Here is a 25,949-nt window from a genome sequence, read left to right as displayed (position 1 = left end):
TTTTGTACAAATGCACTTCAGAGGAGTGAATGCCTTACAGCGACACAAGAAGTTATGTATTGAAACTGAGATGGGGTTGTAAAGACAGACAGGAGGCATCTGTCTCCAAAGGGCCGTGTCCCTGAGTTTCTAGATTTCTAACACATACAAACAAGCTAGGATTCTAGGGACACTCACAGCATTCCAAGAACATGATCATTTAAACTCTCCACATGTGAGATACAGTCATTTAATCCTCACTACAACTCTATGAGGTAGGGACTATAATTAGTCCCATTTGACAGTTGAAGAAATCAAGGTTCTAAGAATTTAAGTAAAACTTCCCTCTATCATCACAGTTCATAGGTGACAGAGCTGGGGTTTGAATATAGGTGTGTCTGATTCCAAACTCCTGATCATGGCAGTATTCTGATAACTCAACAAAGTCTGAAATACACATTTTGAAATTATGGGAATTTGTCATGGAAAATAAAGCCCTGGGGAGAAAAAAAAGCCTTTGGAATAGTTATGAGCAGGTTTCTGTGTGGGCATATATATAACATAATGTGAACACATTTCTATTCCACTCCTAGCATTTCCATGGTCAACATTTGTCTTTCTTGAAAGGCTGTCCTTTGTTTTCAGCAGAAACACCCACAACATTTCAGAGTCAAAAAATTCAAGATAAATCTTAAGCATTTAGGAAAAAAAGAATCGATACTGAGTGCTTTTCTCAGAAAAGCACATATTTATGACAAATCATACTTCTTGCTGAAATTGCTTCTTGACTAAAAATCTAGGACTCTTAAAAACATTTTTTTTTTTTAAAAAAAAAAACAAACAAACAAAAAAAAAACACATTTTTTTATTATGGAAATTTTCAAGCATTCATTAAAGAAGAGAGAAAAGTATAACACAATCTTATGAATCCACCATTCAGTTTCAATAGTTACAGACTCATGATCAATCTCATTTTTACCTAATACCCTCAAACTCACTTTGTTAGCTGGTATTTTAAAGTAAATCCCACACACCCATCACTCCCACTGTGAACACTTCCAAAATGCATATTTGACTGAAAAGGACACTTTTAAAAATATAATCACAATGTCATTATCACACCTAACAAAATTACAGTAATCTCTTAACATAATCTGAAATCTAGTCATACTCAAGAGTTCTCCAACTATCCCCCCAATGGCTTTTTTTCAGTTGGCTTGTTCCCATTAGAATCCAACCAAGATTCATACTTTACATTCGGTTCTTATGCTTCTTAAGTCCCTTAATCTTATACCACTCACAAATACACATTCAAAATGAATTAAAACCTTAAACATAAGACCTGAAACTGTAAAGTTCCTAGCCAGAGGGGTGGGGGGCAGGGAGAAAGAAAAGCTCTTTGAAACTGTGGCAACAATTTTTTGCATACAGTATTGAAAGCATAAACAAAAGCAAAAATAAATGAGTGGGACTACACTGAACTAAAAATCTCTGCACAGCAAAAGAAACAATCAATAAAATGAAAAAGCAATCAGAATGAGAAAAAACATTTGCAAACCATATATTTGATAAGAGGTTAATATCCAAAATGTAAATATATAAGAAACTCCTATAACTCAAAAGCTAAAAACAAGCAACTTAAAAATGGGCAAAAGAACTGAATAGACATTTTCCCAAAGAAGACATATGGATGGACAAGTATACAAAAAGATGCTCAACAATGGTAATCATCAGAGAAACGCAAACCAAAAAAGCCACAAGTTATCACCTCACATTTGTCTGAATGGTATCAAAAAGACAGGAGACAGTAAGTGTTGGTGAGCATGTGGAGCAAAAGGAGCTCTTCTGCACTGTTGGGGTATGAGCAAATATGAATCCTCCATGTGCAGAGCAAATACACCAGTGAAAAATAAAAGCTCTCTATACAGCTCTCTCTAAAGCTCTCTATACAGAATGCTCCACTTTCTCAATTCTCTACCCTGCAGAGTTGAGTAAGAAAGCAAATACCCTGAGAATTTCATAATGGCTTTGCTACAGCATTAAGATTTTGCTGTCATATTCAATATGACAATCTGTCACATTAACACTTCCTCAATATATCACCAATAGGAATGTTCTCAAATACCTCAATACAAAAGTCATTTCAGGAAAGTGTTTAAAAATTAACTGGAGAAAAAGTTAAAGCCAGAGAAGTGGTCGACAAGAGTGGAAGGTTTTTGACCTCAAAAAAAAAAAAAAAAAAAGTCATTTTATGGAAGGTAATTAGATCAGAAATAGTCTAAGTCAGATTTGTATGTGCACACAAATCACCTGGACATTTTTATTAAAATGCAGATTCTCAGGAATTCCCTTGTGGTTCAGTGGTTAGGACTCTGTGCTTCCAATGCAGAGGGCATGGGTTCAATCCCCAGTCAGGGAACTAAGATCATGCTGCATAGTGTGGCAAAAAAGAAATTAAATATAAAAATACAGATTCTAACTTGGTAGGTCTGGAATGGAGCCTAAGACTCCGTATTTCTAACAAACCTCCCAGGTGATGCTGAAACTGCTCACTATGGACCAGTTAAGTAGCAGGAGTCCAAACGTCAATGAAGGCACCTGGAAAAGAAGGCTCTCTTACAATTCCTCTCTTCACCGTGCCCTTCTCACTTCTCCCTTCCTTCCAACTCCCTTCACTCTCCACTCACCCTCTAGGGAAAGTTAAAATTTTATGCGTGCGATATCAGTTCTGATAACATGGCTGATTAGGTCATCTGAAAACCTTCCCACTAAAAAGCTATTCTAAAACACTAGAAAACAGGGAATTCCCTGGTGGTCCAGTGGTTGGGACTCTGTGCTTCCACTGTGGGGGGTCCTGGTTTGATCTCTGGTTGGGGAACTACAGTCTCACAAGCTGGTCAGCATGAACCAAAAAAAAAAAAAAAAAGAGCGAGAACATATTTCAGATGAGGTTTTTAAGTTACAGTTGAGCTCACAATAAAGTAAAGAAAATTCTTGGGGGTTGAAAGCATTGTTAAACTGGAAAGATAAGAGCATCAGGAGATGCTGTGCATCCTGGACCAGTTCCAGTAACCTAGAAATAGGTTTTCATTCATACATAAAGATTGAAGACACTGGGTCTGTATGAGGAGTGGTGTGGGAAGTAAGAATACCACGTTGTACCAGGACCATCAAAAGGGCACTCACCTCTAAGAAAAGGAAGCTAGAAAACATTCACTCACCAGCACAGGGAGATACGGGTAAACCCTGACATATCTTAAGTTCTGAGCAGAAAAATTTTCACCTAGAATTTATAACACTGAGTCTAAACCTGAGCAATTTTCATTACTCAAGTGATCCAGGAATTCCCGACGAGAAAAATTAGGCTCTGAGTCAGTAATACCTCTGGGGCACCTAGTAGAAGCAAATACAGTAGAATATAACCTCAAGTTACACTGTACAAAGTTCAATTAAATAAACCCTGTGAAAGATATGCTAACAATAATGAAATTAAAAACACACAAAGAAACAATCAACCATGAGGAAGAGATAGCAAACAGACAAAAACTTCAAATAATAGAACTATTGGATAAAAACTATTTAAAATAGAAGAATTGAAAATATAAGAACAATATTTATGAAAATAGAAAGAGTAAACCTGAAAATATACCAAATAAAACTTCTAGAAAGGGAAAATCAGTCATTGAAATAAAAAACTTGATGGATTGTTTGAACAGTGGGGACGACAAAGCAGAAGAGATAATTAGTAAACTGTAAAATAGATTTAAGAAAATTACCAAGAAGGCAGGACAGAAAGGTAAGGCGATAAAAAATTTGAAACAATAAGCCAGAAGATAGTAAGAAAAGCTCTTCAAAATGATGAGAGAAAATGATAACCTAGAATTCTATACCCAGCCAAAATACCATAAAAGGTGAGGACAAAATTCATACATTCTCAGACAAACTCTGAAAGAGTTTACAACTAGTGACGCTGACTAAAAGAACCTCAAAGGTTTGTTTTTCAGAAGGAAAGTAATTAAAGTTAGAAACAGTGGGATACAAGATGGAATGACAAGCAACCTATGGCAAACCTAAACACATACTGAAGTTAAAAACCGAAACTTTAAGGGATAAAAAAGCTAGAGACATCTCTGGATAGGAAATAACGATAAGGTATAAGTTAAAGTACATTCTACTCAGGAGACATTGATTAATTCTAGCCTTTGTTAATCAGGTGTACATGATGGGTAATGACAAGAAATTCTGGAAAGATGGCTGTGGAGCAAATTTATTTTAGATCTTTGCAAATTCCCACATAAAAGCAGAGAAACTAGATAATACCAAAACAAACAAACAAACAAAAGGCCCATGGACAATATTTATGACAAAAGTAGATAAACAGGTAACCCACAAAGTAAAACAGAAGGCAAACCAAGTGCCACAGAGCCGTGATATACCGGCATCTACTATATGGTAAGAAGCAGAGAAGCAATAGGACATCTGAAGCGCCCAAAATAGTCAGTGAATATTCATGGTGAAGCTTGACAAGCCAATCTGAGACTAGCAGTTGCAACTGGGTGGGTTTTTGCCTACTTCAATAGTGGGTGAGTTAAAAGGGGCCCATGGTGATTCATGTTGATGTTTGGTAGAAACCAACACAATACTTAAGGCAATTATCCTTCAATTTAAAGACAATTTTTGTTTTAAAAAACAGGTCCCTGAATAGTGTGGAAAGGGATGAAACAGTTTAGCCTCTGTGAACTTTCAACACCCATCCTCCAGGGTTCCTTTCCAGGATAAGATCCCACCCTGGGGAGGAAACGCTGAGCAGGATAAAAGGGAGGAAATGCTGAGTAGAATAAAAGCTGAGCAGGATAGAAGAACAGAGACATGGAAAAGTGAGGGCTCAGATAAAAATGGAAGAGGAAAGCCAAGGAATCTCAGAAAGCATAGTATTTAATATTATGCAAAGGCAATAAAGACTTCAAACTAAGTCAGAAAAATCATTAGAATCAAGACTCCTTCTTTAACAGTACAGACAAACTGTTATCATTATGCCAAAACCCGGGGAGTGCTGTTTCCATGAGAAACTGTTTCTTGAGGAATCCGCGAGAACATGCTTCAGACAACAAAAATTAACTAGAAATATATTAATATATAAGACTAGCAGTGAGCATAAAACACATATATAATAAAGTACATTAAAAAGGATAGAGTGTAGTATGTGATGGCAGAAAAGTATTTACTACAGCAAGGTATTAAGTAACACTACTTAAGTATTTAAGTAGATGAAGAAAACTCCTTCCTCCTCTCTCCCTTGCTCACTGTGTGCCAGCTCCATAGCATTTTTTTTTCCTTCACAAACTCCCTTCCTAGAAGGAGCTAGAAAACTAGAAAGGGTTCATATGGTCAAGGCCTTAGGTGTGCATGTTATTGTACAGAAATTAGGAACAGCTGGAATATTCCGGGCAGGACATGAAAAGCACTTCCCCAGCAATAGAAAGAAGGTTGGTTGTTTAGAGGGAAGTCAGACCAGAGCAAGGAGAGGAGCTCTGAGCAGTATTTGTGACCCTTGATTTAGCCTCCATACTCTTGAGGGATATGACTCAGTCCTATGAGTAAAGGTGGTAACTTATAGCAGTCAGAAAGAGACGTGAAGGTAGGAAGCGAAATCTAGATGGGATGGAACTTTAGAGCGAAAACAACACAAAAGAGCAAAAACACCCTGGCTAAACTTCCTCTCACAGTCATAGCATTTTTTTAAATTACAAAACAAAGTTTTCTCCCACTGATTACTTAGTGCTTTGTCAGCTTGAGGTAAACAGCACTGTATACTAGTCTGACAACCTCGTTTTAAAAATAAGAGTTGAAATTCAGGCTGAGCACTCCTTGAGAAGTCACACAGCCAGGAAGATCCCCAAAGTCCTTGAGATGGCTATCATGGTGTGATTATGGAGAGGAGGGTTGAGGGCAGGAGGCATCTGAGCTCCTGGGACACAAACCCAACCCTCAGGGCAGAGGCAGGTCTCATTTCCTTCCTGATTCACCTGGCAAATGGTTATTCATTCCTCTACAAAATGACGTGCCCCGGACACTCTCTGGATTCCAGGAGTCCTGGACTGAAGTTACCCTGCCACAGAAGTCACAACACTCTTGCTTCAGCATACACCTCAGTTACAGGTACTTTCAATTCACCATACGCTGGAGGTGGGAAAGGTGACAATTGGGGGGCAATCAAGGGTGATTCCTTCTGTGGAGCAGTGGATGTTGTGAGGGTGGGTGTCAGCTCAGGAGGGACCCCTGTGTGCACCTCTCTTCCCTACTCCACCTTCAGCTAGGTCAGCTGGGTACCTTAAAATCTGCCATGGCAGGACTTTACACCATGGAAAATCACAAAAGCTACAAATGAGTGGTTTCATTTGTTTTTTTCCTGAGAGTCAGTTATTAAACGTTTACCAGCTTGTCACTGGTCACTGGCGACCATGTTAGTGTGTCTGAGCTTCTGGTGCTCAGAAAGAACCTCTTAATTCTTTGGAGAAGAAACAGCACGGCATCCTGCACAAATAGGTATTTATTGCTCTGTGAAAGGAATACTTAGCACTTCCTATAGTGCTTCAAGTTTTCAAAGTTTCTAATTTGTCTTCTGGAAAAAAACATTATCACTGTCAGCCTGAGCCCTGACTCTCATTCATTTTCGCATCCTCAAAGAACTTTACTCCACAAATGAATCCTTCTTTTCTGGCATTCTTTCAACATATATCCATTCCCAAGTGCCACTCCCCACCTTCTTTCGATTTTTTTGAAGACCATCTTTCAACACAGCACTGCCCTTCTCTTCAGAGCCAAGACTTTTCAAAGGTGCTTGAATCCTCAGCTCCACCTGGGTTCCCACCCACTTCTCCCCACCCCACACTACACTGTCCTAAGGTCACACAAGACAGAGGAACCAAACCACCTGGCACCTCAGCCCTACTTTGACTCAATGAAACTCCCTCCTCCCTAGCCCCCTTGACAATCTGAGGCACATTTTCCTATGGTTTATCTTCTACCTCTATGCCTGCTCCTTCTCCACACACAGGGCTTCTTCTCCTGTCCTGAAATATCTGTGTAAATGTATAAAGGAAACTCACTCAACTGACGGCTAGAGACGTCTGGGGCATCAAGGAATCCCGGGGTGTCAAGGAGGGTGCCTAACTTTTACTCTGTAAAACTTACAAATTGCTTGAATGCTCCATAAAAAGCTGCTACTTACACAAGTTTTAAAAAATTAAGTGACCCCAAGGTTTCATTCTGCTCTATAAACATTCACAGTTCACTACAGACATGGCCCACAGGGCATTAGCTGCGACCTGCATGCTGCCATCTCCCAATTCTGCTCTAGTCTGTGATCCTAATAAGCTCTAGGTTCTAACACTCAGAAGTCTAAAAGCATCCATCTCCACCCGGATCTTACACACACATACTGCAAACTCTGCACTGCACACCACACCTCTGTTGAACTCCCTCTCACACAGGGCAGGGACCATCAGCATGAAACATAAATCAAATGCCTGAGGCTGCCTGGACTCTTCTTAAACCCTCCACGTAGTCAGAAATGCTGATTCTAGGTCCAAATTTCCCTCAAAACCCTGATCCCCAAGCCCTTCTTTAACTCAGGCCCTAATTTCTCATTTATATTGGGGAAAAATCCAAACTGGTCTTCCTGGGTATAATCTCCCATCTCTTTCAATTTATGCCCCAAACCATAATCAGAAAAATATTACTGAAGTACAGAGTGAAACACATCATCCTTCCAAATAAGGCCCCCCATAAATCCCTAATCATCACTTCTAAACCCCCAAGTGGTTATCACAGCACTGAAGATAAAATTGCAACAGAATTCAAAGCTGTTTGTGATCTTCCTTTACTAGTAGTTCTCGTATTCTGCTCAGGTTAAACAACTTTAAGTTCCTAAGAATGTATTTCATTTTCACTGTTTGCCAAAGGTCATCTTTGCTAAGTAGCTTTCTTGGAGTGGCTTCTTCCTGAAGGCTGGGCATGGATGCCCTATGTTTCCATGGCACCTGACTAATCATGGTACTTACTATACTGCTCTAACAGTCAATTTGTCAGCTCACTACAAGCTTCTGAAGACACAATGTCTCACTTTTGTACCTGTACTTGGTCTCAGGGAGGCTGGGAGGGGAAGGGGTGACTGAATAAATATTCATAAATCTGAGTCTTAAAAGGGACCTCAGAATTAATTCTGCTTCTTCCTCCATATCTTCACTAAATCTGTTACCCTGTTTAACTCCTTTGCTAAATGAAGGTCCAGCCTTTTCAATGCCTCCTGTGATGGGGAAATCACTAGTAAACACCGACGCTCAACAAGGCCTCCTACCATACATGTACACAGAGTTCACTACAAGGAACTCATGGCTCACAGTCTGCTAAAACCTTATCCAACAGGAAGTTCAAGCCCCTGCTGTGGCCATGACTGGAAGCTGGCTTCCAGATTCACAGGTCTCAGAAACACTGCATGGCAAAAGGAACATTGGCAGGATGGCTGCTAGAAATGAATCTGGGAAGAAGAACCATGCACCCAGCAAAAAGGAAGGACACAGCCCCAGGAGATAGCTGGCACCCAGGGTGGGCCCTTCAACCAAATGGAAAAGCTAAGTCTGCTCAGACTTAAATCCTAGCCAGAAGCAATTTTATCAGTGTTAAACATTTAACCTTTTGGAAAAGAGCTCTTTAAAAACAAGCAAGTTGGAACATTTTCAGAGTTAACACAGCTGGGATTTCCCCAAACTCTTGCTGTGCTTTCAATGTTTAGGCTCCAGAAGTGCCACATTGCAAAAAGAGAAGTCTAATGGCACCATTCAGCCCTAATTCCAAGACAGTCTAAAAGAACAGAGGAAATATGATTAGAATCAACGGTTTTATTGAAGGTTAAGGTACTCAAATGTTAACAGGTCATAGGCAAAGGAAAGAAACAGAAGTCTCAGATGCGTTGGTAGAGGAGGGAGGGTACAAACAGCTCTGCCCGACAAACATTCCAGATTCAGGGCTTCCATACTTCTCCAAGGCTTGATTTCTCATGGGTCACTTTCCATTCAAAGGACTTTAGGGACCAAATGCAACAGGATTCCTTCAGTTACCAACCAAGAGTCTTTGGGTCTTCTCTCAGGCAAGGCATCCAGTGAAAATAAGATCTAGTTTTCAGATTCCTCTGGAGGATTAAAAAGTCTCTTTCGCATTGCGTTGCCAAGTTCCCTGCTCTTGTTCCTCTTTTCCATGTACTAGAAAATAAAAGGAAGGGGAGAGAAAAGAGACAGCAGATTATGTCACTATTTACATACTAAGCTTATAATATATACACCAATAAAGATATATTTTAAAGGTGCAAGAGGAGTTCTTAGGTAGAGTAGGAAAAAAGTAAAAGCAGATTCAAGTTGAAAAAACTGAGTACATGTAAACAGCTGGACATCAAAATCTTTCAGCCGTCAGATACAGAAAGAAGCCAAAGAAACAAAAGATTAGTGGCAGAGCACTAACCAGGAACTCCAGCTTCCATCCCCTGAGCCCTGACATTCATATCTTTGAGGTACTTACTTGATTTTCTGGGCCAGTAACCTCAAATATAAGGAGTTGGGCTAGATAATCTTTAAGCAGTTTTCTAAGTCTAAAGTTTTGACTCAAGAGTTCTAACATATCTTCTGGAATAGTAGCAATTTTCAAACTTTTTTTTTCCTCATCGAAGGGCCACTTCAAATAACAGATGAAGCACCAGGTCTCTTTAACAAAAACATTCCTTTTATCTGTCCTACATTAATTTTCCTCATAAGACTGCTAGGGGGAGAAGGGCATTTTATTGCTTTAAAAGGTTAAAGAAGAAAATTCTAGAACATGGAGGGATACCTGCTCTGAGAAAAATATTTGATATCTCTCTTCATATCATATGAAGCCTCTAAAATCAGCTTGCAAAGAGGATTCTAAAGTAAGTCTTCAAAAGACAGTACTTTATAGCCAATAAAATAAGTCATAGAGCAAATTAAAACAGAGCTTATATTAAAATATATGTTATGAAATCTCCAAAGGGAGTCAAGATGGCCCCTGAATTTAAAAAAAAAAAAGATACAAACGGTGACTATTATGTTATTCACAAAATGCCACCAAAAAACGCAGAAACCAAACCAAACAAGTAAGAGGAACAAAAGAGGACATTGCAAAACTAGTAGTATTAGTGATTATTTTAATAAAAAGGACAAAAGCAGCAACACAGCAGCAAAGAGAGGGTCAGAAAGAACTGGCCAGACCTTTTTTCTAGTTAAAAGCTTCAGAGAATGAAGTACTTAAATGACACATGAAGGAAATGGTAGGAGGAGAGCATTAGGAGCAGTAAATGGGAAACTGGGAAGCATTAAAAACAGAGAGGAAATAAATGAGCACAGGTTTGGAGAACTGAAGGATGAAAGAACAGATAGAAAACAATCTATAAATCAGGAAATGAAGCAACATAAAAACCACAGAGAGGACTAGAAAGTAGTCAAGGAGAAAATCTGAAATTTTTACAAAAACAAACTGGGACAAAATAAGAATTTAAAATTTAAAGGATTAAATCTACCAACATTCTTCTACCAAATAGTTCCTGACAGCTCAGGACCACCTGGGGGGGAAATTTTCATATGAAAATATAATCACCAAACCAATGACAAAAATCACTAAACTGTGAGGATAAAAAAAATCTAAGCTTAGGAAAAAGGCTATCTCACACAACTGAAAGCATGTAAGAAATAAATACCTATACCAAATAAAACAGCATGGGCTTATTTTTCCATAATCTTATTAAAAAAGGAAGACAGCCCTAGGTTTAGCTTCCATACAAAATACCCTTTACATATAAAGAAAAAGTGTTTCAAAAATCAGTTTAAAACACGTATACATATACCCATTTGTGCACATGAAGAAAATTATCAGAACTCCAGGAAGCTCTTCAAACAGTAAAGACGCTGTAAGGGGATTCCAGGAAGGAGGGAGGAAAAAAGCCCAAAGTAGAAACCAGGAAAAAATGATTAACGATAGATGCTGAATGTCTTCAAATATCTAATACCTTTCAATATGAGGCTCATGGGGGGAGAAAGTTCAAAAGTACAGAAAATGAAAATTGGAAGGCAGACTTTTAGTAGTTACATCTTTTTAAATGTTCTGGACATAAAATTTCTGATGAATAAAACAGAAATGGAATTAAAGTTCTTTTCAAAGATTTAAAATGCACTCTGTTCAGTCTGCGGTACCTACAAAAAGTCAATAAACTTTGGCTATTTGCCCAAGTCCAAGTCATAACCTAAAGCTGTGTTCAGGAAATGAGTCTTTCCAAACAAGTCAAACTAGATCCCTATGGGCTGTATATACTATAATTATAAAGAAATTCCAAATTTTAAAGCTGGAAAGAGCCTAAATCTAGCCTCCTCATGTTATACAAGGAAATTGAGGCCCAGAGTTTTAGTTACCTGCTAGAGCTAAAAGCTGATCAACAATTCTTTCTGCTGTACAGATTCAACTTCTCAAACCCTAAAATTCATCCAGAGGAGTTACAGTGATTATTATAAGATAGTTGCTTTCATTTATGTACATGCAAAAAAACCAGCAATGTTCCAAAACTGTCCCCAGAAGACGCTTTCATTTCTCCTCTTGACTTTAGGGGAAGACATACCTATAAAGTCAAGTTTTGGTGTTATATGAAAACTTGCCAAAAAAAAAACAACTTAATAATGGTATTAATAAATAATATTGCTCCAAAATATTCTTTTCTACTGCTCAACCATTTCCATTCTTTAATGTTTTCCTTACCTCATTCTTCAAGCATTTTCTCATCTCCCGATCAAGATCATTGCAATGACCAAAAAATTTCAGAATGCTGTGCTAAAAGGAAGAAAAGGGGTAAAATATTTCATCCCATAATATGCTAAGGTCTCTGGCTCAGAATTGAAATATTTAATGTGTCACCTTGTCAATAAGCAAACGGCTAATAGTTAATCAAACAGTTAACCCACAAGGACAAAATATACAAATAAATGGGCTTACCCTAGCATTCCTACAAAAAAGGAAGGAATGTCCTATAGGTAGAAATGAAAAATAAAAGACTTTTCTTTGATAGAAGAGAAGCCTATTAACCTGCCAAAACCTCATAATGACCTAGTGAAAAGCATTTTATTACCTAATACCCTTTCTTTAAGGGCATGTTATCCATCCTCTACTGCAGAGTGATGTCAAAATGCAGTATAGCCATACTGACATGACAGTAACTTCCTTCATGAGCAAACTCTCCTGTCCCATAGAAGAGTTACCTATGAAACGCTTGGTGCCAAAGCCATTTTCTCATTTGCCTCTATTCAAAATGTCATCAAAATAAATTAAAAACACATAACACTAATATTACACAGCCTGTATGGGCCAGATACAAGTCACTAATTCACAATAAAAGGAAATCAATGCCTAATATTCAAAGTCTGTTCTGCTTTGCCATAATTAGTGTGTTTGCACATTGCCATTTTTAAGGGTAGGTCAGAGAGCATGGTGATCTCCTATAATGACATGCCATAAATGCTGAACTTGTAACAATAAGCACTTTTTTCCTTTTCTTTATAATTAAGGCTTTCATGGAAACCAGACAACACATAATTAGTAATAGTCATGCTATTAGTAACAGTCATGCTATTTCTTTTTTCCCTGTTTCTTTAAATGTACTTTTCTTGTCCACACTGAATAAATGATCAGAGTTTTTCTGGCAAGGATTTAAGGTTTCCTAGTGATTACCTAATGACCTTTTCAGGATAAATAATTCCTTTGCATAAACTACCTCCTTGACAATACAAAGGGACAATGCTTTTTCATACATCTTCTGGCCAAACAGAAACAATAGACAGGATTAAATTTTTAGAATGTAAGGCAATACTTCATAGTTTACTTTATATTTATTGGTATCATCCCATATTCATACATCTTATTTTAAAAATTCAAGACAATAAAAAAATTTTAAAAAAAAATTCAAGATAAAAGCTAATTTATACTCTAACTTTCACCTCAACATTAAACCCAATGAGAATAATACTCTGTGACGTTACATGAAAAACAAACCCAAAAATGCCCCAGTGGCATTGATAAAAGAAATGTCCATGAATGTGGAGGAAAATGGACACATGTATACGTATGGCTGAGCCTCTTTGCTGTCCACCTGAAACTATCACAATATTGTTAATCGGCTATATTCCAATACAAAATAAAAAGTTGAAAAGTAAAAGAAATGCCCTTGGACTGTATTGCTCTTGTATACACATGGCATGAGCCTCCAATACCTGGTGTCTATTTCCAGAGAGCAAATTGGCAGAGCTACTGATTGGATAAGTGAATCAATCAAGGTATGGAGGACAGTGTCACAGCCACTTGGGACACAATTGTGAGCATGGTGGACCTGGGCCCCACTCTCATAGCTCAGAGTCAGAAGGAAGAGACAAAATATGAAGTGATCACTATACAGCAGCAGTTCTCAAAGTGTAGTCCCAGGACTATTCAAAACCTTTTCAGGAGAAGGTAAAACCTATCTTCCTAATAACTGAGGATCTTATTTGTTTTGTTCACTTTCATTCTCTCACAAGGGTACAGTAGATTTTTCCAGAGGCTACATGACCTGTAATATCACCACAGATTGAGCACAGTGGCACATATGAGAATCCAGCTGTATTCTATTAAACCAAACATTAAAAAGAACTGCAAAAATGTAAAAGCAATGTCATTCTTTTCATCCTTTTATTGTTTTGGAAAATAAGGTCTTTTTTTATGAAAAATAACTATTAATGTGTAATGGTTTATTATTGTCATTTTAAAATAAATATTTTTCAATTTCTCAGTTTTAACTTCCAATTCAACAAATATTGACAGATAAAGCCCACATAAACAAAAGTTCTTTGGGGTCCTCAATAACTCTGAAGAGTGTAAAGGAGTTCTGAGACTAAAAAGTGTGAGAGTAACCGCCATAAAGTTGGAAATAATACGTAAAGTATTACTGAAGTATAGTGCAATTATACCAAGGGAATCCAGGCCAAGAAAGAAAAGGAAGAGGAAATGACAAATTAAGCAGAATAAAGCCTGGAGGATGATAAAACCTTATCAAGCAAGTGAGAAGTAGAGACAGTGAGGAAACCTTTAAGTAACGGGAAAAAGCAAGTACAAAAGCCTAGAAGACAGAAACATGCTCCAGTACAACTGCAGACAGAGTGAGCAGGAAGGATGCGGGGTAGGAGGGTGGTCAAGCCCAAGTGTAAGCAGGGGCCAGTACATGAAGGCCTCGAAACACAAAGAAATGCAGAATTTATTCTACAGGCAAAGAGAGCCATTAAAGGGGAACAATGATTAAACTTAGGACTGAGAGATCAGTCTAGATGCAATGCAAGTGAATTAAGACAGAACAGTCATGGAACCACGTGGCCCCAGTAAGATAATGTCAAAATCAACTGTGTTAAGAATAAACATATAAATCAGTGGAACAGACTAGAGAGCCCAGAGGTAGGCCCATTCACATATGGGCAATTGATTTTTGACAAAAGCACCAAGGTAATTTAGTGGGGAAAGAAAGCTCTTTCAACAAGTGGTGCTGGAATAACTGGGTATCCACAGGGAGAGAAATAAACCTTGACTCATACCTCACAACATACACAAAAATTAATTTGAATCACAGACCTAAATTTCAAAAACTAAAACTATAAAATTTCCAGAAGAAAAAAATAGGAGAGAACTCTTTGTGACCAGGAAATTGACAAAGATCCCTAGAACAAAAAAAACATAAACAATGAATGAAAAACCTGGTAAATTATTACAGACTTCATCAAACTTACAAACTCTTTGTAACACATCTTTAAGAAAATAAAAAAGGACGCCACAGGCTGGGAGAAAATATTCACAACACACTTTGTATGCTGAATGATAAAAAGAATTCTTACAATTCAATAACAAGACAAACACCCAATTTTTAAATATAGGCAAAAGACATTATGTGAATGGCCAATAAGTACATGAAAAGATGCCTAAAGTCATCAGCCCGAGGGAAACACAATTTAAAACCAAATAATATACTATTACACATCCACAGAATGGCTAAAGTTAAAAAGACTTACAATATCAATTATTAATCTAGATGTATGGTGGAGATAGTTTGCTGAAAGTGTATTGTCATCAACAGCATTCTTTGAAATGCTGTTTCAAAGAATATCGGACTTCATAGGTCACCAACATTCCTTACTACCTCACTTTTAGTCTTAAGATTTTACTCATTTAAATAAGAATCTGAAATATCTACAGTTTATGAAGAAGGAAATAATGCATCATGCAAAGTTAAAAACACAAATGCTTCTTATAACTGTCTCATACACCAAATATATTAAAAAAAAAAATTGACATCTGTAAATGTCAAATTTAATGTATTGCAAAAATTGGGCCTATTTTCTATTTTGGTTTTAAAAATGGAATTTTATTTCCATTCCACTAACCAGGAGGGCATGGCACCCACTCCAGTATTCTTGCCTGGAGAATCCCCATGGGCAGGGGAGGCTGGCTGGCTACAGTCCATGGGGTCACAAAGAGTCAGACACAACTGAGCGACTAAGCACACAGCAACCATTAAGTAAACCTGCCAAATGAGGCCAGTCATAATTTAAATCTAGTTAACATGTAATTATAAAAAATGTTTCAACTTCCTTTAAGCACATAATGATAGAGGTCAAGGAACATGGATTGTAACTACTATGTATCACTTCAGAAGCTCCCTAATAAAATTACTAGGCTTGATTTCTACTCATCATAAAAAGGAAGTAGTTTCTAAAAACAAATAACAAGCATCAACTGCTAATCTTTACTAAGCTAAGATCCATACTAAGACATTATCATTTCCTTCTATTAATGGAGATAACATTTTACATCACTGTATTGTATCTAGGTTTCACTGTTGCTTCAGGGTTATTTTCTGAACTCTTACATTTTTGTGACATTCCTTAAGCAAGTTAATCAAGACGTTGCACTCTTCAGTATGCAAGTGTGGAGATAAGTCAGGATGCATCTTTAGGAGGAGATGGAACACAGCAGAGCAACCTGTGGATACAAGAGTGTCTTGAATATGTGTGACTGTATTTGTTAATGCGATCTAAAATTATTTTCCGTAAGAAATTTCAGTGACCTTTATCAGAAGAGAAAGGTGACCTTAGGCAAATTAAACCTGAGCCTCACCTTCCTATCCAATGACTTAGATTCTGTGGGTTATCAGGAGTATTTAGAGAACATGCAGGTTCAGAAAAAAGCAGACTCAAGAGACCTGGTCCTCGAAATAGGTGCTTTACCAGAAACAGCTTGCCTATGTTAACAAGCCTGACTTCAATTACTTTTCCCATATTCCTGAAATAGATTACAACTCATTTTATTCAGGTAAAATCCTACCAATGAAGAGAACTGGCCTATTAACCCTTTTAAATGTATAACGGTTAAAGGGCCATTAGTCAGTCTCACATTAGTGTGAATTAATATAGACTGCTTTCTTCCAAAATAACATCTGGCTGAGAAAATCTAACTAAACCATGAGAGAAACAAGATGTAGGTGTGGATTTTTTTTTTCAAATTTAGCAGATCTATCCATAAAATGCAGTTATTACAATGAAAACAAGAATCTAAAAATTCCCTGAAATTAGGTTTAATTGGTTGATTCACAAAAAAGAAAATTAGCATTCAAGGTCTAAGATAAAACATTATTTTGAGGTGTTTGCTATAGTTACATTCACCTATTTCTCTATTCACCCATTTCTCTCTTAAACCAATTCTTTATAACCCAGAAGAGATTACCAAAGGAAAGAACCAATTAACTATTTTAGTCTTTTAAAAGTTCCAAGAAAGAAAACATAGGAGAAATCATGACAGTAGGTTGGGCAAAAGGGAGTGAAGTGAAGTCTCTCAGTCGTGTCCGACTCTTTGCACCCCCATGGATTGTAGCCTACCAGGCTCCCCCATCCATGGGATTTTCCAGGCAAGAGTACTGGAGTGGGTTGCCATTTCCTACTCCAGAGGATCTTCCTGACCCAGGGATCAAACCCAGGTCTCCCGCATTGTAGGTAGACACTTTACCGTCTGAGCCACCAGGGAAATCCATTAGGTTGGGCAAAGATACATCAAAATCCATAAAAGAATAAATTGGTTAAAACTTATCAAAATTAAAAACTTTCCATTTTCAAAATTAATAAAATGAAAAGACAAGTCACCCTTTGGGTGATAATGACATGTTAATGTAGGCTCATCAATTGTAATTAACATACCACTCTTGGAGGATGTTGACTGTGGGAGAGAGTCAGGGCATCTGTGGGCAGCGGGGGCCTAGGGGGTCTCTCTGTACTTTCTGCTCAATTTTGCTAGGAACCTAAAACTGCTCTAAAAAATAAAATAGTGTATAGCTGCTCTACAAGCTACACACTAAAGGAAAATATTTGCAAATCATATATGCCAAAGGATTTGCACCTAAAACATACAAAGAAAGTTTTCAAACAATCCAGTGTTTAAAATATACCCCCAAAATGGGCAAAAAATTTAAATAGATATTTCACCAAAGAGGATATAGGAATGGTTATTTAAGCACATGAAAAGATGCTGAACATCACTAGTCACTAGAGAAATGGAAATTTAAACCACAGTGAGACACTACATCCACCAGAATCGCTATAATCAAAAAATTAGACAGTACCAAGCACTGCTTACAATGTGGTGGAAAGGGATCTTGTACAATGCTACTGGGAAGGTTAAGTAGTACAGACACCTTGGAAAACAATTTAGTAGTTTCTTAAGTTAAACATAAACTTAACATATGACCTAGAAATTTCTCTCCTAAGAACACACCCAAGAGAAATGAAAACATATATCCCCACAAAGATTTATATATGAATGTTCATAGCATTATTCATAACAGTCAATACTGGAAACAATCCAAATGTCTAACAACCAAGTACTGGATAAACAAATTTGTGTATCTACTCAATGGGACACTATTTAGCACTAAAAAGGAATAAACCTATGCATGTGCCTACATGGAGGAATCTCAAAAGCACTAAGCTAAATGAAATAAAGTAGACTCAAAAGACAGTACTGTATGATTCTATTTACATGCAATGTCTAGAAAAGGCAATTTCATAGAGGCAAAAGCTGATCAATGTGGAGGTCCAAAGGTGAGAGTGAGGATTAATTTGCAAATGGCAAAAAGAAAACTTTGGGTGACAAAAATGTTCTAAAATAGGATTGTGGTAATGGTTGCATAATTGTATAAGCTTACTAAACTCACTTAATCCACTTAGAATGGGCAAATTTTACAGTATGTAAATTATGCCTTAATAAAGTTGTGAAAAAGGTTTCAAGAAATTCAAACAGCCTATCCACCTTCTACTCTTGACAAACGAAATCCTTAAAAATGACTAAACAAATAATTGCAGAGAATTATACCTACTACTTCAGATTTCAACTTATAAAAGTATCAAATCACTGTTCCACTGAGTGACTAATAACCTCAACCCCATCCCCTGCCACACACAGAAACATACCACAGCTAAAGATCACAAATCAGGCCATTGTGCCAAGTTAAAATACTTGAGTATTGGAAATGGAAACTGAAAACACAGCCAGGTTCAAGTTTTGTTTGCCTGTCACTGACTACAATCTTTTTAAATGATATAAATATTCTACCTCAGAAAAAAGAGGTCTCATACCGTACAGCAATTTAAGTTATCTAATATTATATCAATATTATACACCTACACTTACATATAGTAAGAGTTATTTGGCTTCTGCCTTGCTTATTTTTTCTGAAGGAAGATGTACACTGGTTTCAGTCATCTAGAAAATGTCTTTAACATTTTATTTTGTAAGTATATTTAACAAAATATTTTTGCATATATCTATGAACCAGCCCTCAAATGTGTGCTTTTACAGCTCAGAAACAAACTTCTGAGGTACTGAAAAGCTCCCTCTAATTGGCAAAGTAAATATTTAAGAAAACACTTGGGTACTGAGATAAACACACATATGCACATTGTATATAAGCAAAAATATATACCATGGTACATATTTTTTTTCTCCTTCGTTAAAAGTTTACTTCAAATATGTACGCTACTCTACATACAGCCATTGTGTACTTCTACCTACTTATCTTCCCTTCTACCTACTTATCCTAGATGATTATATCAAATAAGAAAATGGTTTCATATATAGTAGTTTCCTTTTCTTGTTCTTGGTGAAAGCTATTATTTAACTTAAAGCTCTAAACACTTATCTTATCCCTTACCTGACAAATTCCTCATTTTATCAATCATTCCCCTCTTGCCTCTACCCCATTTTTTAATTAGATATTCTCTTCCTCCCCCTTCCTTCCATCCACCGGCTTTGGCTAACTGTTGGTGCATAGGCATAGGTACTGGGGTACTCTTGGGTATAATATACAAAGTATAACTATAAAACAATAACATTGTTCTTAGAGCACATTTAAATGAATGCTGACACCTTTCAGTAGTCATCTTTAGGAGCCTATTCTAAAAACTCTATTATAACTCAAGTAACATTTCATGAAATGAATAAAAGTCAAATATATATTCCATATTCTTATTTTTAAAATTTGTTCAAAGCTGTAACAATATATTATTAGAGTAGAAATAATTTGTTGACTACTTACCATGTGCAGGCACAAGTCTCATAATTCTTCCAATAACTGTAGGAAGCAGGTACCTTTTTAAATTCAGTTAAACCACAAGAAATTGCTTTTTTGTAGGTTAAAATATGTGTTACTCATATTTTCATGGCAAAACTAAGCCCCAGGTCACACAGTAAATAGCAGAGTTACTACCCAATGTAATCTCTCACCGTGACAGATTTCTCCCACTTTCAAAATAAGAAAGATATGCCTTCCCAGCAGTTTGTGAATGAAATAAATTCAGATAGAAAAAACTACTCCCCAAACAACCTCTGGTTAGCTACAAGTTCAACAGGGACTAATTGCAGGCTGAGGTTCAAAGAAGTCAATGTAATACTAGCCTGTATTACTAGAAACAAGAGTATCTGTCCACATCAAGAAAAAGAAAAGTATTGTGCTTGTCCTGATCAGCCATGCTCCAGAACACTGACAATTTGAATATCCTTGGGGCGAATGCTCAGGAAGGAGATGGCTCTGATGTTAGGTTTAAACAGGAAGCCATTCATGAAATTGGGAATATTTACTAACTAAGGGAAACCCACAACAGAGAAAATAGATAAAAAGAACAGCCAGAATAAGTAGGACAAGTAATGGACTTGAAGGGAGAAGATGTGGGTCTGAAGGTAAAAACTGTGGACACAGATATTCACAAGTTATATCACTTTGGCTACTTAATCTGAAACAGAAGTCTCTTCTTCCATAAAATGCAATTAGCTCTAGACCTATATCAAGAGTAAGTGTGACAAATGTAGTATCATTAGTATATCTGAAGTGTTCTGTCACCTGATGGGAAAGGCTGAACTGAACTGACTCTGAGATGTGTCCCAGGACAGGACTGGAAATCAAACTGGAAGTTACAGGGGCAGATGTCATTTTCCTGGAGCTGTCCAACATTGAAACAAGCTGCTGTGTGAACTTCTCATTTATCTGGCCTCCTGTGCCCAAGAGACTGGCTAAGTTAAGTAAGGATGTCACAGAGTATATTCTTACATTGCATCCTTAAGTTTTTTTCTCAAATCTAAGTTCACAATTAAATTTAAGCCATTTCCAAAAATAAAATTTGCACTCAAAGGATAAATATTTGTTATTGTCAAGAATAGAGAAAACAGTTTCAAAAGGTAGCACCAAGATAATTACAGACACACTGTATTAAAAAAAAAGTGAAGGAAACATTCATCTGTGGTAAGATTTAGTGTAGGGGTGTTCTAATGAGAAAGAGAGGGATAACTCTATTCAAAGAGTTATTATTTAGCTAAACACAAAACTTCAGTTCCATTTTTACACTGGCATTTAGAAAACATCAGAAAGTTTACTTCTCACAATTACAACTCTTCTCTCCCCATGCCAATCCCATCCACTTCCTCAGGTATGCACAGATTGATATCAAAACAGTCTGCTTGAACTCTTAAAAATGTTCATCTGTGACATCTGATATTTTTATAACTGTCTAATAGGTCCCTGCAAAGCAATCGTAACTTTTACTTGGGGGCGAGCTGGGAGGGTTGAAGCAATAGGGAGCTCTCGCTAAAGATACAAAACTTGGCCTCTTTCCGTCTCCGGCCGCCGCACTGAAAGGAGTCTTCGCCATGTTCGCGCATCTGCAATGGATGGTCGTGCGGAACTGCTCCAGCTTCTTGATTAAGAGGAACAAGCAGACGTACAGCACCGAGCCGAATAACCTGAAGGCGCGCAACTCCTTTCGCTACAATGGGCTCATTCACCGCAAGACCGTGGGCGTGGAGCCGGCGGCGGACGGCAAAGGGGTCGTGGTGGTGATGAAGCGGAGATCCGGCCAGCGCAAGCCGGCCACTTCCTACGTGCGGACCACCATCAACAAGAACGCCCGGGCCACCCTCAGCAGCATCCGACACATGATCCGGAAGAACAAGTACCGCCCGGATTTGCGCATGGCCGCCATCCGCAGAGCCAGCGCCATCCTGCGCAGCCAGAAGCCTGTGATGGTGAAGAGGAAGCCGAGCCGTCCCACCAAGAGCTCCTGAACCCCTGGCCTCCCCTCCCCAGAGCAATAAAGCTGTCAGCAGCCTCCTCAAAAAAAAAAAAAAAAAAAAAAAAGATACAAAACTTATAGTTTTTTTTTTTTTTAATTTTTTTATTAGTTGGAGGCTAATTACTTCACAACATTTCAGTGGGTTTTGTCATACATTGATATGAATCAGCCATAGATTTACACTTATTCCCCATCCTGATCCCCCTCCCACCTCCCTCTCCACCCGATTCCTCTGGTCTTCCCAGTGTACCAGGCCCGAGCACTTGTCTCATGCATCCCACCTGGGCTGGTGATCTGTTTCACCATAGATAGTATACATGCTGTTCTTTTGAAACATCCCACCCTCACATTCTCCCACAGAGTTCAAAAGTCTGTTCTGTATTTCTGTGTCTCTTTTTCTGTTTTGCATATAGGGTTATCGTTACCATCTTTCTAAATTCCATATATATGTGTTAGTATGCTGTAATGTTCTTTATCTTTCTGGCTTACTTCACTCTGTATAAGGGGCTCCAGTTTCATCCATCTCATTAGGACTGATTCAAATGAATTCTTTTTACGGCTGAGTAATATTCCATGGTGTATATGTACCACAGCTTCCTTATCCATTCATCTGCTGATGGGCATCTAGGTTGCTTCCATGTCCTGGCTATTATAAACAGTGCTGCGATGAACATTGGGGTGCACGTGTCTCTTTCAGATCTGGTTTCCTCAGTGTGTATGCCCAGAAGTGGGATTGCTGGGTCATATGGCAGTTCTATTTCCAGTTTTTTAAGAATCTCCACACTGTTTTCCATAGTGGCTGTACTAGTTTGCATTCCCACCAACAGTGTAAGAGGGTTCCCTTTTCTCCACACCCTCTCCAGCATTTATTGCTTGTAGACTTTTGGATAGCAGCCATCCTGACTGGTGTGTAATGGTACCTCATTGTGGTTTTGATTTGCATTTCTCTAATAATGAGTGATGTTGAGCACCTTTTCATGTGTTTGTTAGCCATCTGTATGTCTTCTTTGGAGAAATGTCTGTTTAGTTCTCTGGCCCATTTTTTGATTGGGTCATTTATTTTTCTGGAATTGAGCTGCAGGAGTTGCTTGTATATTTTTGAGATTAATCCTTTGTCTGTTGCTTCATTTGCTATTATTTTCTCCCAATCTGAGGGCTGTCTTTTCACCTTACTTATAGTTTCCTTTGTAGTGCAAAAGCTTTTAAGTTTCATTAGATCCCATTTGTTTAGTTTTGCTTTTATTTCCAATATTCTGGGAGGTGGGTCATAGAGGATCTTGCTGTGATTTATGTCGGAGAGTGTTTTGCCTATGTTCTCCTCTAGGAGTTTTATAGTTTCTGGTCTTACATTTAGATCTTTAATCCATTTTGAGTTTATTTTTGTGTATGGTGTTAGAAAGTGTTCTAGTTTCATTCTTTTACAAGTGGTTGACCAGTTTTCCCAGCACCACTTGTTAAAGAGGTTGTCTTTTTCCATTGTATATCCTTGCCTCCTTTGTCGAAGATAAGGTGTCCATAGGTACGTGGATTTATCTCTGGGCTTTCTATTCTGTTCCATTGATCTATATTTCTGTCTTTGTGCCAGTACCATACTGTCTTGATGACTGTGGCTTTGTAGTAGAGTCTGAAGTCAGGCAGGTTGATTCCTCCAGTTCCATTCTTCTTTCTCAAGATTACTTTGGCTATTCGAGATTTTTTGTATTTCTGTACAAGTTGTGAAATTATTTGTTCTAGTTCTGTGAAAAATACTGTTGGTAGCTTGATAGGAATTGCATTGAATCTATAGACTGCTTTGGGTAGAATAGCCATTTTGACAATATTGATTCTTCCAATCCATGAACACGGTATGTTTCTCCATCTGTTTGTGTCCTCTTTGATTTCTTTCATCAGTGTTTTATAGTTTTCTATGTATAGGTCTTTTGTTTCTTTAGGTAGATATACTCCTAAGTATTTTATTCTTTTTGTTGCAATGGTGAATGGTATTGTTTCCTTAATTTCTCTTTCTGTTTTTTCATTGTTAGTATATAGGAATGCAAGGGATTTCTGTGTGTTAATTTTATATCCTGCAACTTTACTATATTCATTGATTAGTTCTAGTAATTTTCTGGTAGAGTCTTTAGGGTTTTCTATGTAGAGGATCATGTCATCTGCAAACAGTGAGAGTTTCACTTCTTCTTTTCCTATCTGGATTCCTTTTACTTCTTTTTCTGCTCTGATTGCTGTGGCCAAAACTTCCAACACTATAACTTATAGCGTTATTTTATTCACTGCTTCACCTTATTCTACCAAGACTCTGAGGTAAAATCTAACAAGCAGTCTATGATAGATTTCAACCACCAGGTGGCACAATTTTAGAAGAAAAAAAAAAAAAAAAAACCACTGAGCACAAGCAATATATGAACTCTAGAAGAAAAGAGAGGAAACATCCTAATAACACACTTCAGCAGATCTATAATCACAAGAGGGAACCCCTATATTTTAATGCCACTAAGGCTTTCTTTAGAGAGATTTTGCTATTGTGTGGCTTCACCAGAAAGAAATTCACACTACTGTTACAATTTCTAATGTCATTTTAAAACAAGGCCAGAAGTCTCTTGTTCAGAGCCTAAAGAATCTGTTCTCCAGGAAGAAACTGCTCTCTAAAACATATATATTTTTTAAAGTCGAATTTCAGAAATTTCAGCTCTGGAATTAGTATCTCTCTACTTCAAACTGCACAGTATTGAGCAGAAGTAGCAGACACAAAAGGGCACGACCTTCCCCACTCACTTTTTCTTATCACAGCTGCAAAATGACCAAATCTAAACAGAGGCTTCTGAGTTGGTGACAAGTGGTCCGAGTACAGACCATGCCCCTACTGCTACTGACAGCAACCTCACGTCATTTCTTAAGGCATGGGCCCAGTTGTAGCATTCCCTGAACTAGGATTTATCACCGCTTTCTTGGTGCTGAGCTCTCTGTCAAATCACCTTAAGTTCAGAGCAAAAAAAAAAAAAAAAAAAACTAGTCCATAACCATCAAAGAACACACAGGCTAGCAGGGGAGGAGATATTCTCCTAAATGCACATAGTATATGCCCAATAAATGTTTCCTGAATGCAGTATTATCACAGATTTGAGCACTGATTCAGACCTTAACATAGTTTTTCTTTTTTAAAAAAGGTGGGAAATGAGGGTCATTTTAAATCAACCAAACGTGCAGCAGCCTGTAAGAACAGGAAAGGAGACATAAGGAGTGTCTTACAACAGAATTCCTTTGTCATTGCAAACTTCCTTTATGCATTTAAATCAGTACTAGGATTTACTTAACTCTTCATAAACCACTTATTGTGAAACAAGATCTGTCATCTTTAAACCCGATAAAAGGGATCTGCCTGTCACTTTCCTTGAAAAGTCTACAGATGAGGATCTTACTGGATTCTCACATCGCAGGACGGACTGGTGGAAATTTTCACTGCAGCTGAGAGGCGCCCTAACAGGCTCCCACAAGCAAACCCTGAACGCCTGGATCTCCAAGAGCAATAACAATCGTACACCGTAGGGAGCGCTCGCCGTGTCAGACATGTTGTTATCACAACCTAGGCGCTGGATTACACCCATTTCTCAGGCGAGGAAACCGAGGAGGAAGAAGCCTGCCCAGGGTCACCAGCTCGAGAGTTGTGAGACAGAGACCGAATGTCTACCCCGAAGCCTGCTCTCAACTACCAGCTCATCCTCAGAAAATGCCCGAGGGCTGAGAGCTCAGGTCGATCTATACCGCCCCGGGAAACCCAGCGTGGCGGTCCCGACCCCCGAGGCCGGCGTGAAGTCCCGGCAGGACGGGACACGGCGGGGCGCGACCGTGAGAGGGACCTGAGGGGGGCCCGGTGGGTGTCCCGCGGCCTCCCCGCACAACGCGGCCAGGAAGAGAGCGCGCCTCCGAACGGCCCGGACCCCCGAGACTCACCCGACTAGTGGCCACACCCGGAGAGCGGAAGCGGTATTCACCGGCGAAGACTCTGCGCCTCCAAACGCGCGGCCTGGACGCCGGAGCCCAGCCAGCTCCGGGAGGCGAAGGTAAGGCGCCCTCCACTGCTGACCCTGCTCGGCCAGCCCCCGCCGCTCGCCGCCTCAGGCGCCTGCGCCGCCCTGCCTGGACGAGCCCATTTTCAGGAGTTGTGAGGGGAGGGAGAGCGAGTCCGCTGAGGCGCCGCAGAGCCTAAAATTGAAGGGGAACCGACAAGCCAGATTTCGTGGCTGGGAT

The 25,949-nt window shown here is 38.5% G+C and overlaps 2 protein-coding genes and 1 non-coding gene across 3 annotated transcripts; 2 read left to right on the top strand and 1 right to left on the bottom strand.

Annotated features, from left to right (window-relative positions):
- Nucleotides 1-2,325: 2,325 nt before the first annotated feature.
- Nucleotides 2,326-2,398, top strand: TRNAG-UCC. Its single transcript has one exon. It is a non-coding gene; the product is annotated as a tRNA-Gly (tRNA).
- Nucleotides 2,399-8,864: 6,466 nt separating this feature from the next.
- CMC2 (C-X9-C motif containing 2) lies at nt 8,865-25,873 on the bottom strand. The gene is made up of 4 exons (XM_043436678.1): nt 25,653-25,873; nt 15,968-16,080; nt 11,791-11,862; nt 8,865-9,239 (listed from the first exon to the last, which is right to left on the bottom strand). Exons 2-4 carry the CDS (start codon nt 16,046-16,048, stop codon nt 9,153-9,155), a joined length of 240 nt encoding a protein of 79 aa, XP_043292613.1. The 5' UTR covers nt 16,049-16,080; nt 25,653-25,873; the 3' UTR covers nt 8,865-9,152.
- On the top strand, nt 21,237-21,746 carry LOC122420998 (60S ribosomal protein L28-like). Its single transcript, XM_043436677.1, has one exon. It carries the CDS (start codon nt 21,286-21,288, stop codon nt 21,697-21,699), a length of 414 nt encoding a protein of 137 aa, XP_043292612.1. The 5' UTR covers nt 21,237-21,285; the 3' UTR covers nt 21,700-21,746.
- Nucleotides 25,874-25,949: the final 76 nt, after the last annotated feature.

This window comes from Cervus canadensis, chromosome 18 (genome assembly GCF_019320065.1).
Source record: "Cervus canadensis isolate Bull #8, Minnesota chromosome 18, ASM1932006v1, whole genome shotgun sequence".
NCBI lineage: Eukaryota > Metazoa > Chordata > Mammalia > Artiodactyla > Cervidae > Cervus > Cervus canadensis.
This window is presented reverse-complemented; position numbering and strand designations above follow the sequence as displayed.

Coding starts and splice junctions, on each gene's coding strand:
- CMC2 (XM_043436678.1), bottom strand. CDS start 16,048: ATGCATCCTGACTTATCTCCACACTTGCATACTGAAGAGTGCAACGTC. Junction 11,863..15,967: donor TTAAGGAATGTCACAAAAAT/GTAAGAGTTCAG, acceptor TCTTCCTTTTAG/CACAGCATTCTGAAATTTTT. Junction 9,240..11,790: donor GAAAATGCTTGAAGAATGAG/GTAAGGAAAACA, acceptor TTTATTTTCTAG/TACATGGAAAAGAGGAACAA.
- LOC122420998 (XM_043436677.1), top strand. CDS start 21,286: ATGTTCGCGCATCTGCAATGGATGGTCGTGCGGAACTGCTCCAGCTTC.